The sequence below is a fragment of the Apodemus sylvaticus genome, chromosome 13 (assembly GCF_947179515.1).
Source record: "Apodemus sylvaticus chromosome 13, mApoSyl1.1, whole genome shotgun sequence".
Taxonomy (NCBI): Eukaryota; Metazoa; Chordata; class Mammalia; order Rodentia; family Muridae; genus Apodemus; species Apodemus sylvaticus.
The window spans coordinates 44,699,357-44,716,533 of record NC_067484.1 but is presented as its reverse complement, the minus strand read 5'-3'; the positions used below and the strand labels follow the sequence as shown (position 1 = coordinate 44,716,533).

The 17,177-nt window shown below is 37.7% G+C and overlaps 1 protein-coding gene across 1 annotated transcript in view; it reads left to right on the top strand.

The window, feature by feature from the left end:
• The window catches only part of Snx2 (sorting nexin 2), a 42,823-nt gene that overhangs the window by 6,617 nt on the left and 19,029 nt on the right, over positions 1-17,177 (top strand). The window contains exons 2-6 of the mRNA XM_052201397.1: positions 5,700-5,817; positions 10,701-10,864; positions 14,270-14,336; positions 14,564-14,607; positions 16,100-16,241. Coding sequence (XP_052057357.1) covers positions 5,700-5,817; positions 10,701-10,864; positions 14,270-14,336; positions 14,564-14,607; positions 16,100-16,241 — 535 coding nt within the window. The remainder of the gene's footprint in view (positions 1-5,699; positions 5,818-10,700; positions 10,865-14,269; positions 14,337-14,563; positions 14,608-16,099; positions 16,242-17,177) is intronic.

Here is a 17,177-nt window from a genome sequence, read left to right as displayed (position 1 = left end):
TTTATTTATTTATAATACATAAATATTGTATTTATTGGTTTTTTTAAAATAGGGTTTCTCTGTGTGTCCCTGGCTGCCCTGGAATTTACTCTGTAAAGTGGCTGATCTTGAACTCAGGAGATTGTTTGCCTCTGCTCCTGAGTGCTGGGATTAAAGGCATGTATGCGCCACCACTGCCTGGCTTGATTTTTATTTTTTAAATTTACTGTGTGTGTGTGTGTGTGTGTGTGTGTGTGTGTGTCTGTCTTCATACCACATTCAGGCTTGGTGCCCACAGAGGCCAGAAAGATCGTTGGATCTTCTGGAAGTGGAGTTACAGGTAGTTGTGAGCTACCTGATGATGTAGGTGCTGGGAACTAAGTCCAAGTGCTCTTAGTCATCTCTAGAGCCTTGATTTTTAAGTTAAAAAAGAATAAAATTATTTGTGTACACATATGGAGGTCAGAGAACAACTTGGGAAAATCCTTTTCCTACTTCAGCATTACATACACTTGAGAATCAAGTGTGTCAGGTGACAGGTGTGCATGCCTGCTGAGGCATTGTACCTATCCACAGATTTTATAATGCAGGTGCTTGCAGCTGCGAACTCCTTAGGATTGCTTTTATTGTGCTATAGATCTTGACATACTGAACTTTTTTTTATTTTTGGCGGGTAGGGGGTGGGGGTTGGGAGTGGTAGACTAAGATGGAGCCTCAGGCAAATTTGCTAGGAAGTTAAAATGACCTTGAATTTGTGATCCTTTTGCTTCTTCCTCCAGAGTGTTAGGATTATCCAGTTTATGCTGTCTTAAAATCCAGGTGTTCCTGCATGTTACGAAGTCCTTGCTCAATTCAGCTATGGTCTTAGCCTGTCTTTGATATTTTTCGATGACCTACCCATCATTTGATAGTGTTGTTCAATTTCCATAGTGAGTTTTATGGCTATTGATTTTTGGTTTTATTTCTGTTTTATTCTGTTTCCATTCTTTTGTGGTGGAAGACAAGAAATTGTTTTTCTGTATTTGTTAAGACTCATGCCCTTTTGTTTTACAGCAAGTTCCATGGGCTTTTGAGAAGAAAGTATATTCTACAGTGTGGGATGTTATTAGATGTTTGTTAGTTCCATGTGAGCTATGCTGTCATTAAACTCAGATATTTTTGTCTGGTTGGCCTGTTTATTGGTGAGGATAGGACATTGGCGTCATACACTTACTAAGTTGGAGTTAATCTCTTGACCTTGTAGGTCTACTATTGTGTGAAACTGGACACACCTGTGCTTTGTGCATATTTGTTTAAAATTGTATTCTTGCTGAATTGTTTTCTTAATCACAGTGAAGTGTTTCTCGTTATCTCTTTGGACTAGTTGGGTTCAGGCTCTGTTTTGTCAGGTAAAACAGTGGCATCTGCTTACTTTTCTGTCCATTTGCTTGGAAGACCTCTATCCATCCTTTTACCCCAAAGATTCACCCTATCTTTGATTGTAAGGCACATTTCTTGGTGGCAGTAAATAATACGGATCCTGTTTTTCAATCCAGTGTGCCTGTTTCTATCTTAAATTTTTATATATATTGGGGGAGGGTGTGGGAGAGAATGAGTGCCCAAGCACACAGATGTGACATGGACTTCATAAGACTGATCTGAAGTCTCTTAAGTCTTGGGTCTCACTTCCAAAGATGTGTCTAACCCTTAGTAGTCTGTTACTGTGGTGACCGCAGGGTCCCATCCCTCATGGTTGCCACTGACTTTTGAGAGCTGTACTGGTTTTTTTTTGTTTGTTTGTTTTTGGTTTTTTTGGACACTGGTCACAGTCACTTCTGCCTGCTTTTACAAAGATTGTACCTGGCTTAATAAATTCTTTATACCAATTGTCTCTTGCAGGAATAGACATTATTGTGTGGCCTGTTTTCTTTTATCATCATACTAATGGGGCTTCTAATCCTCTAGCTCACCTGGAAAACCTTGTTTGTTTGTTTACAATTAATCAGTGTGTGTGTGTGTGTGTGTGTGTGTGTGTAGTTTCTGAGGGTTGGTTGTCAACACCATGTAGGGTCTACGGATCAAACTAAGATCATCAGGCTTGACAGCAAAGCATCCTACCCATTGAGCTGTCATGCTAGTCTGTTTTGGTTTTGCTGCTGTTTTGGGTTTTTGTTGTTGTTGTTTGAGAAAGGTCTCGCTTATGTGCCTAGGCTGGCCATACACTCTCAGCAGTTCTCCTGCCTCCCAAGTTGTGGCATTGCAAACATAAGCCATAAAGCTTGGCTACACCTGTTTTTCTCAACAACATTGTTAAGGTACAGCTCATGGTTCAACCATTTGTGTGTATGTTCGAGTTGTTTTATTTTACTGAGATATATGTATCTATTACCGCAGTCAGTTTTAGAACATTTTCATTATTTTAGAAAGAAATCTTGTACCCTTTAGCTGTTGTCCCATTTTTCCAGCCTCTAACCTTATTAACATAGGAACTAATCTATCTCTATAGATTTTCCTATTTTGGAGTTTGAATGAGTAGAATCACATCCCACTCCCCACCCCTCTCTCTTTCCCCCCCTTCTGTGTGTGTCTGTCTGTCTGTCTGTCTCTCACTGTGTGTGTTTTAAATGGTTTTTTTCCTACTCAGCATTCAAGGGGGAAGAAATGTTATTACAGTTCATCATATACAGTTATGACAGTATAAATAAATAAAAATAGGATCTTGCCTTGTGCTCGTCACCTTAAGGTTGTGATCCTCAGACTCACCTCTGTGCGGCACAATCTCAAAATTTTATTACTATGCCTGTCTTGCACTTTCATTGCTGATATTTTTATTGTCATGCTGACTATCTGCTAAATGCTGAATTGCAAAGATTAAGGCCTTGGTTTTCTTTCTTTTTAACTCTTTTTTCCCCCCTGTCTCACTATGTAATCTGGGCTGCCCTGAATCTAGTAATCCTCCTTCCTCAGTTTCCTCAGTATTAGGATGATAGGCGTGTCCTACCACACATGACTGGTTTCCTTTTTCTTTATTTAGCTTTTATTTTATTTATTTATTTTGGTTTTTTGAGACAGGGTTTCTCTGTAGCCCTGGTTGTCCTGGAACTCATGTAAACCAGGCTGGCCTCAAACTTGGAGATCAGTCAGCCTCTGCCTGACAAGTGCTGGGTTTAAAGGTGTACTACCACCACCTGGCAATTTTTTATTTTTTAAAAATAATTGTGTTTGTATGCACATGTACATGTTGGTATTCACAGAGGCCAGAAGAAGGTGTTGGATCTCCTGAAGCTTGAGTTTATAGGCTGGATTCAAGGAACTGAATGTGGATATTCTGCAGAGACAGCAGGAACTCTTAGCCACTCGGCCATCTCTCCAACTTCCTTGTTGTAAGATGGGGTCTTGTGTAGCTAAGACTTGCTTTGTAGTTACAGATTGCCTGAACTCCTAATCTTTCTGACTTTGCCTCTACAAAGTACTGGTATTATATGTGTGGACCACCATGCCCAGAAAATGCATGATATCAAAGATGATTGGGGGATGTGGATATGGTTTAGTAGCAGGGTATTTGCCCAACTTGTGCACAGGGACCTGGTTTCAATCTCTTTCACCACAAAAACAAAAGATCGTTCATCTTACAAAATGTTTACTAACCATAAAACTTTTTTTTGCTCTGTGAAACTAAGAAATTCTGTTGTGGGTCTACTATTAATGTAGAAAAATAAGCCATGGACTGGCTGAAAATACCTGTAATTTAAATCTGTCCCTCTCCCTAACAAATCTTTTTTATGGAAAATATCTAAAGAATCTCTACCAGCTGAGGTTTAATCTCAGCCCTCTGGGGGTAGAGGCAGGCAGATCTCTGAGTTTGAGCCCAGCAGGTCTACAGAATCAAGTTCCAGTACAGCAAGGACTACACAGAGAAATCCTGTCTTAAAAACAAAACCGAACAAACAAACAGAAGCCAGGTGGTAGTGACTTCAGTCACTTGGGAGTCAGAGGGGGATGAACCTCCAAGTTCAAGGCCATCCTGGTCTCCGTAGTTCTAAAACAGCCAGGGCTGTGTGTGTGTGTGTGTGTGTGTGTGTGTGTATTTTAAAGAATGTTTGAGATCTGTATCAGTGTGTGTGTGTGTGTGTGTGTGTGTGTATTTTAAAGAATGCTTGAGATCTGTATCAGTCAATCTTGCCACTCAGTAGGATTCAGGATCATGTGGAACCATATTTCTCTCTGGACATATTTTTGAGGGTTTATCCTGATTAGGTTAATCAATGCGGAAGTGCTTATTATTATGAGTGACTTACTACACAGAGCAGTACAAAAGAGATTCATAGGGTATAACATTAAGTAGGAAAAACAGCTGTATCTGCTAGAGTTCCATAATCCCAGAATTTAGGAGGGTGAGGCAAGAGAGTTTCAGTTTTAGATGCTTGGGTTGCATAGCCAGACCTTCTTGGAAAAGAGAAGAGTGATTAATTTTCCAGATGGGTATAGTGCACACCTGTACACATACATGAGGTATGAGGGCATGAGGATTGAGTTCAAGTCCGTCCTGGGCTATGATACCTATGAGAGCCCGTGTCTTTAAAAAAAATTGTTTTTGAGAGATGGAATAATTTTAGTTTGAAACTAATAGAATCTTAGGCATGATTCCTATCATTCATAATTCATCATTAAATTTGTGCATACCACAGCACACTTGTAGCGATCAGAGGTGGCTTTCAGAATCAATTTTCTCAGAGATTGAATTTATTAGGCTATTTAGGCTATTAGGTTGAGTAGTAAGAGCCTTTGTCACTGAGTTATCTCACAGGCTCTTTTTTAATGTCACTAGTAATTTGCTTTAAAAAAAAAAAAAGATTTACTTTTTGTACATGAGTACATTGTAGTTCTCCTGGGACACATAGGAGGAGAGCACTAGAGCCTATTAGTTGTTTGACAGCCACCATGTGGTTGCTGGGAATTGAACTCAGGACTTCTGGCAGAAGAGCCAGTGCTCTTTATACACACACACACACACACACACACACACACACACACACGTGTATATATAAGTACACTGTAGCTGTCTTCAGACACACCAGAAGAAGGTGTCCGGTCTCATTACAGATGGTTGTGAGACACCATGTGGTTGCTGGGATTTGAACTCAGACCTTTGGAAGAGCAGTCAGTGCTCTTAACTGCTGAGCCATCTCTCCAGCCCATGGGCTCTATTTTTATTTACGTATTTTTATTTTGGTTTATTTGAGGCAGGGCCTCATGCCAGTCTTGAACATACAGTAAGTTGTTGGGTTTTACCATGAACTCTTGATCCTTTTGCCTCATCTACCAAAATATCTGTGATTACTGGTATAAACCACCATGTGTGCCTTTGATTTTCTTATTTTAAAGAAGGTCTTTAACTTGGATATATCTGCCCCAGTAGAAGTATAACCATGATTAAAAAAAAAATAATAATAAGCACTCACTCTTAAAATCAAGGGACTTGCTCTGAATTTGGTTGTATTACAATACATATGGTTTTGTTAATAACTAAATATATGTTAGTGCTTCTAAAAGAGCTGATATACTTGAGTTAAGTGACTTTTGAACAAAGGGGGTGTATTGAAGTGTATGTGAACATTCTCTAAATAGAAATAGCTGTTCTTTTCCTTTCTAACAAGAGAATGTTGTATTTCTTTAACTAGAGACACGATGAAAATCAAATAAGCATCCCAATGCATTGTCCACTATTGTTCTTTTAACAGTCAAGTCCATCATCTCCCGAACCAGCCAGTCTTCCTGCAGAAGATATTAGTGCAAACTCTAATGGCTCCAGACCTGTACAAGTTGTAATAGACGATGACAGAGAAGATCTTTTCGCAGGTAATTGTCATGTCTTCATTTTTTTTAGTACTAGCCAATTATAATAGACATGCTATTAGAAAATACTCTCTCAGAATTTCTGTGTCTTTATAGGAACTCTGTCTGTAACACCTTAGAGAGTAACGTGAACATGGTCGATTCCTGTAATCTTAGCATTTGAGAGATGGAAGCATGAGGATTGCTGAATTCAGAGTCAGCCCAACTTATAGGGTGAGACCTGTAACCAACCCAAAAGAAACTTAGCAGGATAGGGACTGTCTAGTTAGGTCATTCTGTAAGGAATGCAGATAGACCATTAGGAGAAGCAAAAATATCCTTAATTTTTAAGCATTTGAGAGTAGGATACTGACCATACCTTAGGAGGTAGCAGTGGTTGTATTCTTTTTGTTATTGTTGTTACAAGTTGTCACCAAGCAAAATCAAAGTATGAATCACTATTTGGGAGCTAGAGAGATGCCAAAGCAGCTTTTCCAGAGGACCCAGGTTTGATTCCTAGCATCTATATGTTGGCTCACAGCCATATGTTAACTCTAGTTCTAGGGTATCTGATGCCTTCTGGCCTCTGGTAGCACCACGCACACATGTGGTGCATAGGCATACACATAGCCAAAATACATACACATACACACACACACACACACATATATATATATAAAATAAGAATCTCTGGGCTGGAGAGATGGCTCAGCTGGTAAGAGCACCGACTGCTCTTCCAAAAAAGTCATGAGTTCAAATCCCAGCATCCACATGGTGGCTCACAACCATCTGTAAAGAGATCTGACACCCTCTTCTGGCTGTCTGAAGACAGCTACAGTGTACTTACATATAATAAATAAATACATAAAAAAAAAAAAACTACTACAGGAAAAAAAAGAATTTCTATATGATATAGGTTTGCTGTTAGGTAAGTTGATGGTTGAATTTGTTTTCGATATAGGATAGAATTTGGTGTAGTCCATTCTAACTTAAAAAATGCTTGACTTTAAACACCTATGCCTTTAAATTTAGATATAAGTTGATATTTTAATATTGAAAAGCAAAAATTAAGCTTTTAATATTGACACAGAATTAAAATAATAGATAACTTTGTATTTAGCAACATAATTTACATAGTTGGCTTTTATTGAGTTATTAATGCTCTCAACTTTTGTAGTGATCCATATTCAAATGTACAAGTATGCTTGAAGGTACAGTTGTTCATACAGAAGTCCATAAAACTTCCAGCTTGAGAGTCTGTGGCAGAATATTGTTTAGAATGTGAGGGTAGCCTGGGCTATATAATGAGTAACAGTATCGAGATCCTATTTCATAGAAAGAAAGGAAGGAAATAACGAAGGGACAACAGTATATTGTCAGTTTCTGTTTAAAACCTAAACAATTTGGGACTGGTGAGAAGGAATCAGTGGGTGAAGTTCTTTGTGTATAACCCTGACTGAGCTTGAGTTTGATCCAGTGAGCCCTCGGGGAAGTGAGAGAACTGACTCCTCAAATTGTCCTCTGACCTTTGCATGCACTCTGGCACATATTCCTGCACTGCCACACATACATCATTCATACGTACATAAGCATACAACAGTTCTAAATTTTAAATAAGATTATTTTAATGCTTTACAGTTTAACTTAGCTGTGTTTTATAATGACTTTAGGTGATCTAAGACATGTTTGTATAAGTAATACTACACTTGGCTCATATTTATAATGCATTTAATCAGATCTATGTCTTTTCCTATGGAAGCGTGTGATGCTAGGAACCTGTAAGTATAGCATATACTCTCAGGATGATGAAACTTGTTAGTAGTAATGGCATATCTTTGGTACATAGAATACAGATCTGGCTTAAAGCAGTGTCGAAGCCATTGTGATTTTAAAATCATAAACCAGATTATGTTATGTGTATTGGTGTTTAGATAAATTATATAGTTTGTATAGTGTAGGTAATTCAGTCGGCAACACATGGAAAATAATATCTATGACATGTTATTAAATTACTTATAAAATGTTCACCAAATGAGTTCAAGGGTCTAACCCTTCTCCATTTGTTTTATCTTAAAGAATGCCTGAAAATCGATACATATTTCACTCAAATTATAGCTCCATATCTTCCTTAACTTTAAACTTGTTTTCAACTGAGACGTCCATATTTGTAGCTATTTAAGCTAAAAGAAGCCATGTCAGCCATTTAAAGTGTGGACATAGTGATACACACCTCTGATTCCAGAACTTATGAGGCGGCAACTGCAGGGTCAGATGCTCCTCAGAAACATGAACTGGAGCTTTCATGAGCTCTTGTCCTAAGAACCAGACAATGCGGGGGGGGGGGGTGTTGGGGGGTGTTGGAGGGTGTTGGGGGGGGCAGTGGTGGTCCATGCCCTTTATCCCAGCTGAGGAGGCAGAGGCAGTGGATTTGAGTGAGTTTCAAGACAGCACAGAGAAACCCTGTCTCAAAAAACCAACCAAAAAGACAAAACAAAAAAACCACCACAATAAAATAAATTTAAGACAGACTGTCAATTTGATTTCTTCCCTTTTCATATTAGTTGCTTGGGTCATGTGTAGTCTTACTTCAAGTTCCCAGCCCTTTGCTGTTGAAGCAGCTACAGTACAAGCAAGCAAAACCTTGATCAGTGCAGTCAAATGTCATTGAAAAACTTTGGCTGGCTTTAAATCAGTGTTGCTCAACCTTCCTAATGCTGTGACCCTTTAATGTATAGTTTCTCCTGTTGTGGTGACCCCTACCCATAAAATTATTTCGTTGCTACCTTATAACTGTAGTTTTGCCTGTTATGAATTATAATGTAAATATGATATGCAACCTTCTTGGGATCCGCTGAGTTTAAAGTGATGACAGTGGAATCATGTGTATGACTGTTCTGTCTTCATTTCTATATGTGTACCAACTGTATGCAGTGTCTGTAGAGGCTAGAAAGGGCACTGGATTCCCTGGAACTGGGATTATGGATGATTATGAGCTGTCATGTAGCTTCTGGCAAATGAACCTCGGGAATTGCTGCTCTTAACCACGGAGCCATCGTTCCAGCCCATTAAACCTAGTTTTGATGTACTACATTTTACTTTCTTGTATTGTTGACTGTTTTATGCTTTTGAAACAGAGGTCTCACTATGTAGATCAGGCCTCATATTCGTAGGTATCTGTCTACCTGTTCCCAAGTGCTGTGATTAAAGGCGAGCACCACCATGCTATGGTTATTGTTGACTATTTTAACCACTCTGAAATTTTTCTTATTACATCTATCTATCTGTCTGTCTGTCTGTCTGTCTATCTATCTATCTATCTATCTATGTATCTATCTAACATCTGTGTGTTTGTTAACCACAGACACACACACACACAATATGTGCATGAAGATCAGAGGATACCTTATAGAAGTTAGTTCTCTTTCCACCACGTGGTCCCAAGGATCAAACTCAGCCAGCCTCGGTGGGAAGCACTTTTACCCACTAAGCCATTCTCAGTTCCTGTTTTCATTGCTTTTTTTCTTTTGAAAAGAGTATTAAGTGCCATCAGTGTTCAAAGCTTAAAATGGTATCTAAGCTTTTAGTTTGTTCTGTCAGGGTCATATGCAGTCTATTGTATCTATATGTGTCCCCCCCCACCCCCTGCCCTTTGTTTACCATAGTTGGGAGAATTTAGTTATTAGTCATTTTTCTTTTAATATAAAAATATCAAGAGATCTGTACCAGTTATCTTGTCAACATTAAATAACCAGTCTAAATAGTTTGATATTACGTCAGCCTATATAATTTCAAGTTGACTGCTTAAAATGGTTCATTGACCACAATTACTACGTTCTCTAAATCCCAAGAATCCAGAAACCTTAGGCTGAAAAATCCATTGGTCTGATCCCTTGTGTGCCTTATAATTCCACCTTCCTTTTCTTGGTATCAGTTCTACAAGCCAGCAGGACTGTGTGTGACTCACTGATCACATTTCACTACCGCCCACTTTTACTTACACTGTTATTCTATTTGCATGGTATTTTTCTCCAACTTCTTCCTGTTTAAACCACCTCAAATCAGAGTCACAGACTATTTCTGATTTTCCCCACCCTGAAATATTGACTCTTGTGTCTACTCAAATTACAGTGTTTGTTCTGTCGTTCAAATAGTAATTGAATGTCTTATAACAGTCTTTATTGTTCTCTTAAGTCTTTTATTATTATTTAACATTCCACATGTCTTGTTTTCTCAACTAGATTATAAACTCCCTGAGGGCAGGTATGATTTTTTTTCCATTTCTTTGTGTTTCTTCTGCATTTAGCACAGTATTACATAGTATGTAGACATTCAGTTTATTGATGTGGTTTGATTTTTAAATATATTTAATTTTAGATATTTCAAGTGAATGAGCATTTAAAATTAAAATCTAAACATCTCTTTGCTTTGTGTCATATTTGTATATTCAACTAATATCCAGTAATCTTTGGCAATTAATTGCTTTAGATTACTAACTTGGTAGGTTTTTCATAACAGGTTTTTAATCCCAATTGGAATAGTTAAAAGTGGTCTTTTGCCATCAAATTTGTTTTTACATGTATGAAATAACTATACTAGTTTGAATAAGGTATATGAAAGGTAAGTTACCACATGTACATTGTATTATCAATTCAAACACAAATGAATGTGGAATTACATGCACCATTGCTTTTCTCCTAGATAGTTAAACAGACTTAATACAGTTCTTCATAAAATCAACACAATTCCTGTTTGCTGTAAAGTTTTCATAAACTTTATAAACAACTAAAGTCACTTTGTACTGATAACTTAGAAGTTGTAGTCCTTTTGAGACTTGTAGGTATGTTTTCATATTTTGTGAACTTCTATATTCTGTGATTTCTTTAATTAACTTGTTAATTCATGTCTAGAAGCCACAGAAGAGGTATCTTTGGACAGTCCAGAACGAGAGCCCATCCTGTCCTCTGAACCGTCTCCTGCAGTCACTCCTGTCACTCCCACCACCCTCATTGCTCCTAGAATCGAATCAAAGAGTATCTCTGCTCCAGTCATCTTTGACAGATCCAGGGAAGAGGTATGGTGAGCATTTACACTTCTAGGCTAATATGTAAAGAGTACATTTTTGTTCCTTACCCAGTACCTCTCTCTCTTTAGTTATTCCTAATCAAAGTCTTTCAGATAGTTTAGACAGAAAAAACATACTAAGAAGATAGGTATGGTGGCACAAGTCTATAATTGCAGTACTTGGAAGGCAGAGAGAGGTAGGTCTGGAAGCCAGCGTGGTTCTGCAATTGAGATCTAACTCATTCCTTTTGTCCTGGTTTGCTTTGACTTTTGTTTTGTTTTGTTTTGATTTTGGATTTGTATTTTTTTTTTTTTTTGAGACAGGGTTTCTCTGTATAGCCCTGGCTGTCCTGGAACTCACTCTGTAGACCAGGCTGGCCTCGAACTCGGAAATCCACCTGCCTCTGCCTCCCAGAGTGCTGGGATTATAGGCGTGCGCCGCCACTGCCACTGCCCGGCTTGGTTTGATGTTTGAGACAGAAAATTTTTAACTCTGCTGCCCATGTTGTCCTGGAACTCGTAAGAGTCTTGATTGGCTTGAAACTCATAACAATACTCCTTTCTTAGCTTCTCCAAATCTACCCCATGGAACTCTGCCACTTAAGGTTCTTAAATCAAAGAGTTTGAAGCTGGAGTGTAATTCCGTGCTAGAGTGCTTGCAATGTCCAAAGATTAGATTATGCTATGTGACATTTATGGTCTTGTGATAATAGTATATACCTCTGGAGGTTCCTATGTTGAACAAGAGATGGGTGAAAGTACTTAAAGTGGTATTGTGAGTAATTTTCTTTGATAGAGCGTTTAATGGATACTATCAACACTTAAGATTGCTATTTGGCATTTATATTTACTGTACTAAGGAGTGGCTAGTGGTTTTGTTTTTTTGTTTGTTTTACCTCTGAGCTGTATGTACAACCCAAACCTTTATCTTTATTTCTTTTTGAGCTTCCTCAAGCTTTCATTTTTAAAAGAAAGGCGCAGAGATCAATTAAAGTTACATTCTTATGACCTGATAATCCTTTTACTTATAAAGGATAGGATTATTAAGAAACAGCAATAGTTTTTAATGGGCATATTTGGAGAAGGAAACAATCATGATATAAATGTTATTTTAAGTATAAAACATTTAAAAAATATTTAACTAGAAATATATAACCAGAATAACCACAAATAGTGACTATATACAAACGTGAATAACCTTTCAGAAATAATACAAATGGAAAGTAGTAAAATGCAAATGAGTACTCACAAAAAAAAAACAAAAACAAAAACAAAGTTAGTGAACAGTATATCCACTGTTAAGTATCAGGTAGCAGCCATGTTGACTGGCTGAAGAGATTGTAACTGGAAGGCAAGCTATAAGAAGATCTTCAGGGATGTACTAGTTGCTTGCATTTCTTCTTTGAGTTCTGGTTAGAAAGATGAGCTCATTTTGTGAGAATTATTGAATTGTCCACTTAACAATTCATTCACCTTTTTAAATCACAGTGTGCATGTTTAAAAGATGAGCCTAATGTTTTAATAAAAAAGTGACTTTAAACAGAAAGGTGGTAAGAAAATATACTTTTGTTATAGCTTTCTTTTTCTTTTTTTTTTTTTTTTGGTTTTTCAAGACAGGGTTTCTCTGTTCCAGGGTAGCTCCAGCTGTCCTGGAACTCACTCTATAGACCAAGCTGGCCTCGAACTCAGAAATCTAGCTGCCTCTGCCTTCCAAGTGCTGGGATTAAAGGCATGCACCACCACCACCCAGCTTGTTAGAGCTTTATATTACTAATATTGCCTTGACATTTTGGCAGATTAATACTCAGATTTCTTGTCCTTTGTTTGTTTTCTGCTTTTGTTTAGTGCTGTGAATAGAACCCAGGGTCTTGCATATGCTGACCAGGCATACTACTTCTGAGTTATACACCCCGCTCACCCTTCTGCAAACTCTGCTATAGCAAAAGTATTTGGAACCCTTGAGACTTTTTTTGTTTTGTATTTTTTGTTTGGTTGGTTTTGTTTTGTTTTGCTTGAGACAGGGTTTCTCCTTTTAGCCTTGGCTGTGCTAAAAGTACTCTGTAAACTAGGCTAGACTGACCTCAAACTCAGAGATCCACCTGCCTTTGCTTCCCAAGGGCTTGTGCCACCACCTCCCAGCTGAAAAAGGGTCCTCTCTGTAGTCCTATCAAGTTTTTTTCCCACTTGCTGATTTTGAAAATTGTGTTTTACAGGGCTTTATCTTTTTTAAAGAGTAATTAGAAGAATCATTCTTTTAAAGTTGCTTTTAGATATAATTTCTACAAGTAAGTCTCTACTGGTACAAGTAATGGGTTCTTTCCAATTATTCAGGAGTAAAAATTTTGAGGCTGAGACTGGGAAAATGCATAATAGATAAAGTTCATGTGGGTTTAGGTGACCTGACAGATATAAATGCTGATGGACATGGGCAGCTGTCCTGCAATCCCAGTGTTAGAGAGGCAGAAACTGGAACCCTACTGCAAGCTAGGTAGCTAGACTGGACAAATCAGTGGAGTAGGGAAGTTGAATAAAAGTAAGGCAATAAAGCATTTATTAATCTATAGATTCCACTTATTAGCTATATATGGTGCACCAATAATCCTAGCACACAGGATGTAGAAATAAGAGGAACAAAAGATTTCATATTGAATCAAAAAAAAAATTCACAATATTTATAAAACTGCATATTTTTTCTTTTTTAAAAGTTTTTTGTTGTTTTTTCTATATATATGAGAGATATTAAGACAAAAATTTCTCTTGTCCAAATGATCTTTATTATTTGAGTGTTTTCTTTGTTTACATAGTCAGCATTTATGAAAGCTCCTATTGGTTTTAAATTATTGTGACATGACCCTAGTGAAAATACTAGGATCTATAGATCTGGGAAAAATAGTAAAAAATACTCATTGGTATTATGGTAGTAATATAAATCGAAAATTTTAAATTTTGCATGTTTTGAGAATTTCATACTGAGTTTTATGACTGACTGTCCACTTGATATTGGATCACCTGTCAGTTGGCTCATCCTTAGGGAAAAAAAAGACTGCCTGTAGTTCTTCATTTAAGGGTAGGATCTTGAGAAATTTCTCCAATCCACATTGGCACATCGACTCTATTATCAAGTGCAGTCTCTAGTCTCTGCTGAAAAGAGAAACTTCTTCATTGATGGGTAAGAGCTCTTCCTGTTTGTGGGCATTCGGGTGAGTATTTAGAAGACAATTAGAAATGATATTGGTTAGAGAGATGACAGTAGTAGGATCTTTCCTAGGGCTCAGAGCCTCTCCAGACAGCTGGCCAGGACTGCACTACTCACTAGGCAGACATTCCCTATGAGAGGGCCATGAGGCCACATAGACAGCTGCTGCTTACCTTCAAGATAAAGGGAATTTTTTAACACCAAAATACACTTTTCTAGATTGAAGAAGAAGCAAATGGAGATATTTTTGATATAGAAATTGGTGTGTCAGACCCAGAAAAAGTTGGTGAGTCATTATTGTATTTTGTACTTCCTTTTGACTAGCTTGATTGTTACATCCTATAGTTTTCCACTTAAGTATATGGTTACAGTATTGTTTCTTTTAATTTTTTTTATTTTATTTAGAAACATTTCATTTAAATAGTTAAATGCAGGGTCTTGCACACTAGGCAAGCATTTTCCTGCTTACTTAACCTCTAGGTTTAATGATATCTGTGACTCTTTGCTTTATAGGTGACGGCATGAATGCTTACATGGCGTATAGAGTAACAACAAAGGTGAGCGGCTTCTTCTTCAATGAAGGGCTGGGCACTCACTCTGCAGAAGAGAGGACGTGAGCATCAGTATGCAGGAAGTAAATTAATCTAGACTTAGAGGGTCAGGCCTGGCTAAAGTAGATCCAAGGTGATGGTGAGATAGGAATGGGAGGGAGGAGCAGGATGCTTCTTTCAGGTAAAGGATTTGCTTGTGTAAAAGGCCAGAGTCAAGCATTGTACTTACCAGAGTTTCACCTGTATATGACTCTTGGCTGAATTTGGTGGCCACAGGCCCTAGTGTATTTTGACTAGCCACATTAGGAGTTTTGGTGTCATCCTTAGCGTGGAAGAGAGCTGTTAGATAGGTTGGACAAAAGCACAGCACTATTAGGTTTCCACTGGGACAGCTCTATCTTAATTCAGTGTGAATTTTGAGCACCCAAGTACAGGTCAGGAGCTCCAGTGGAGGCCACTGTGGTTTTTTAAGGATTAAGTCTTGAAACAGAGAGCAAGTCCATCATAACATCTTAGTTTTACACTGAGGGTGAGACTCAGTTGGTTAGAGCAGGTGCCTACCTGACATGCATGAAGCCCCAGATTCATTCTCCAATATGCAGAAAAGCCAGGGAAAGTGGGACACACCTGTGATTTCAACACTTGGGAGTCAGGGGCACGGGGAGCAGAAGGAAGTTCATAGTGGGACCCAGGCCAGCCTGGGACACACACAACTATAACTGGGGGTGGGGGGACACTGAAAAAACCTTTATAAAAGTAATGGAAATAAATGGTTGTTTGAATTACGTAACTAGGAGAGTCATTAATGTGTATGAGTAGGAGTAAGGAAGACATTTATTCATGATAAAGGAACTTTGTAGTTGAAGAAAGACAAGATGGAGAGAGACACGATGAGGTGGCGAAAGTTTTGTTAGTTTATGAAACAAATCCTTATTAAACCCTTGCTATAATTTTAGGTTCTGTTGTAAGCCTCTGGGCATAGCAGTAAAGAGTAGAGGGACTTGCTGTCACTATGCACTCTTACTCAGACACTGAAAGTACAATGAGTTTGAGCTCAGTGAGATTTGAATGGAGCTGCCTTTCGGGAGGTCTGGGCCATGGATAAATTGAAGAATCTGTAGTTTATGATTGTGAGTTCAAAGATAGCCTAGGCTGCATATAGAAACTTTGTCTCAGAACCTTGTCTCAGAAAACTAAAAGGGGGAAAAACCATTAACAAAAGTATGGTAGGGATTGGTGTGTGAGAGGTCAAAGACAGAATAAAGCAGGTATTTTCTATCCCCTTATATTGCTTTTTAAAAACTATGAGTTGGGCCTTAAGTTTTAGTTTTAGCTCATTTTTTTCTTTTCTTTTTTGTTGTTTTAAATCTATAAGCCACATTGGTACTCTGCATTTATTTGCAAAACAGAGCAGATTATATTTACAGTTATGTGCAGTATTCATTTGTAAATGATTGCTTACTATTAATGATATGAAATACCTTTTGTTTATTTGTAGACTTCTCTTTCCATGTTCAGTAAAAGTGAATTTTCAGTCAAAAGAAGATTCAGTGATTTTCTCGGTTTGCATAGCAAATTAGCAAGCAAATATTTACATGTTGGTTACATTGTGCCACCTGCTCCAGAAAAGAGTATAGTAGGTAAGCTTAAGTCAAAATAATTACTCTTTACTGTTCCTAATTTAGTTCTAGCTGTTCCAGTTTGTGTGTCCCTTATTCATCCCAATCAGGGTTCCCATCTAGAGCAGACTTATATGTGCTATGCTGATCCTGCTAATACTGGCAGAATCCCTGGCTTTGAACTCAGGTTAGTCAGGTTTGTCATCAAGCATCTGCATACACGAAGCCGTCTCGCGAGCCACCATTAGTCCACTTATGTTTTAAAATTTGTAGGTTATTACCAATCTGTTTAAGATCTGGGGTTTTAATGATCTCATTTTAATTTTATTACTCTGAAATATATTTAAAATGAATATTGCTAATCATTAATTTTATTAGGCTTGAAAAGTCATTTTATAATTAACAATTTTAAAACGATGTGTTCATATGAATTTGTTATATTCTTTTCCAAATCCTTGAATAAAAATCTTTTTGGGTTAGGTTTTGTGCTAGGGATTGAGCCGAGGGCCTTCAGCATACTAAGCACATTACTACTAAATTACTTCCATAAACTCAATTTTCTATTTTTTAAAAATAATAATACTGTATTGTTTCAGAACTGTCTCAGATGCATTTAAGATAGGTTAAATTTGGCTAGAAATGTAGCTTCTTTGGCAGTGGTTGCCTAGCATGCACAAATTCCTGGGTTTGATTCCCAGCATTGAGGAGGTAGAGACGGGAGACTCATGTCAGTCGTTCTTGGCTACACAGCAAGTTCAAGGCAAGCCTAGACTATATAAGAATCAATAAATAAGTAAAGTAGACTACATCATTTGAATACCATTTCATTACAAAAAATTTTTTAAGGCAAGTATTATGTATGTGTAATGCATATATGTTTATATGCATATGTATACATGCACATATCATCAGATAGGGTAATATAAAGCCAAATAAAAGTTTCCTCCAAAAATTGTG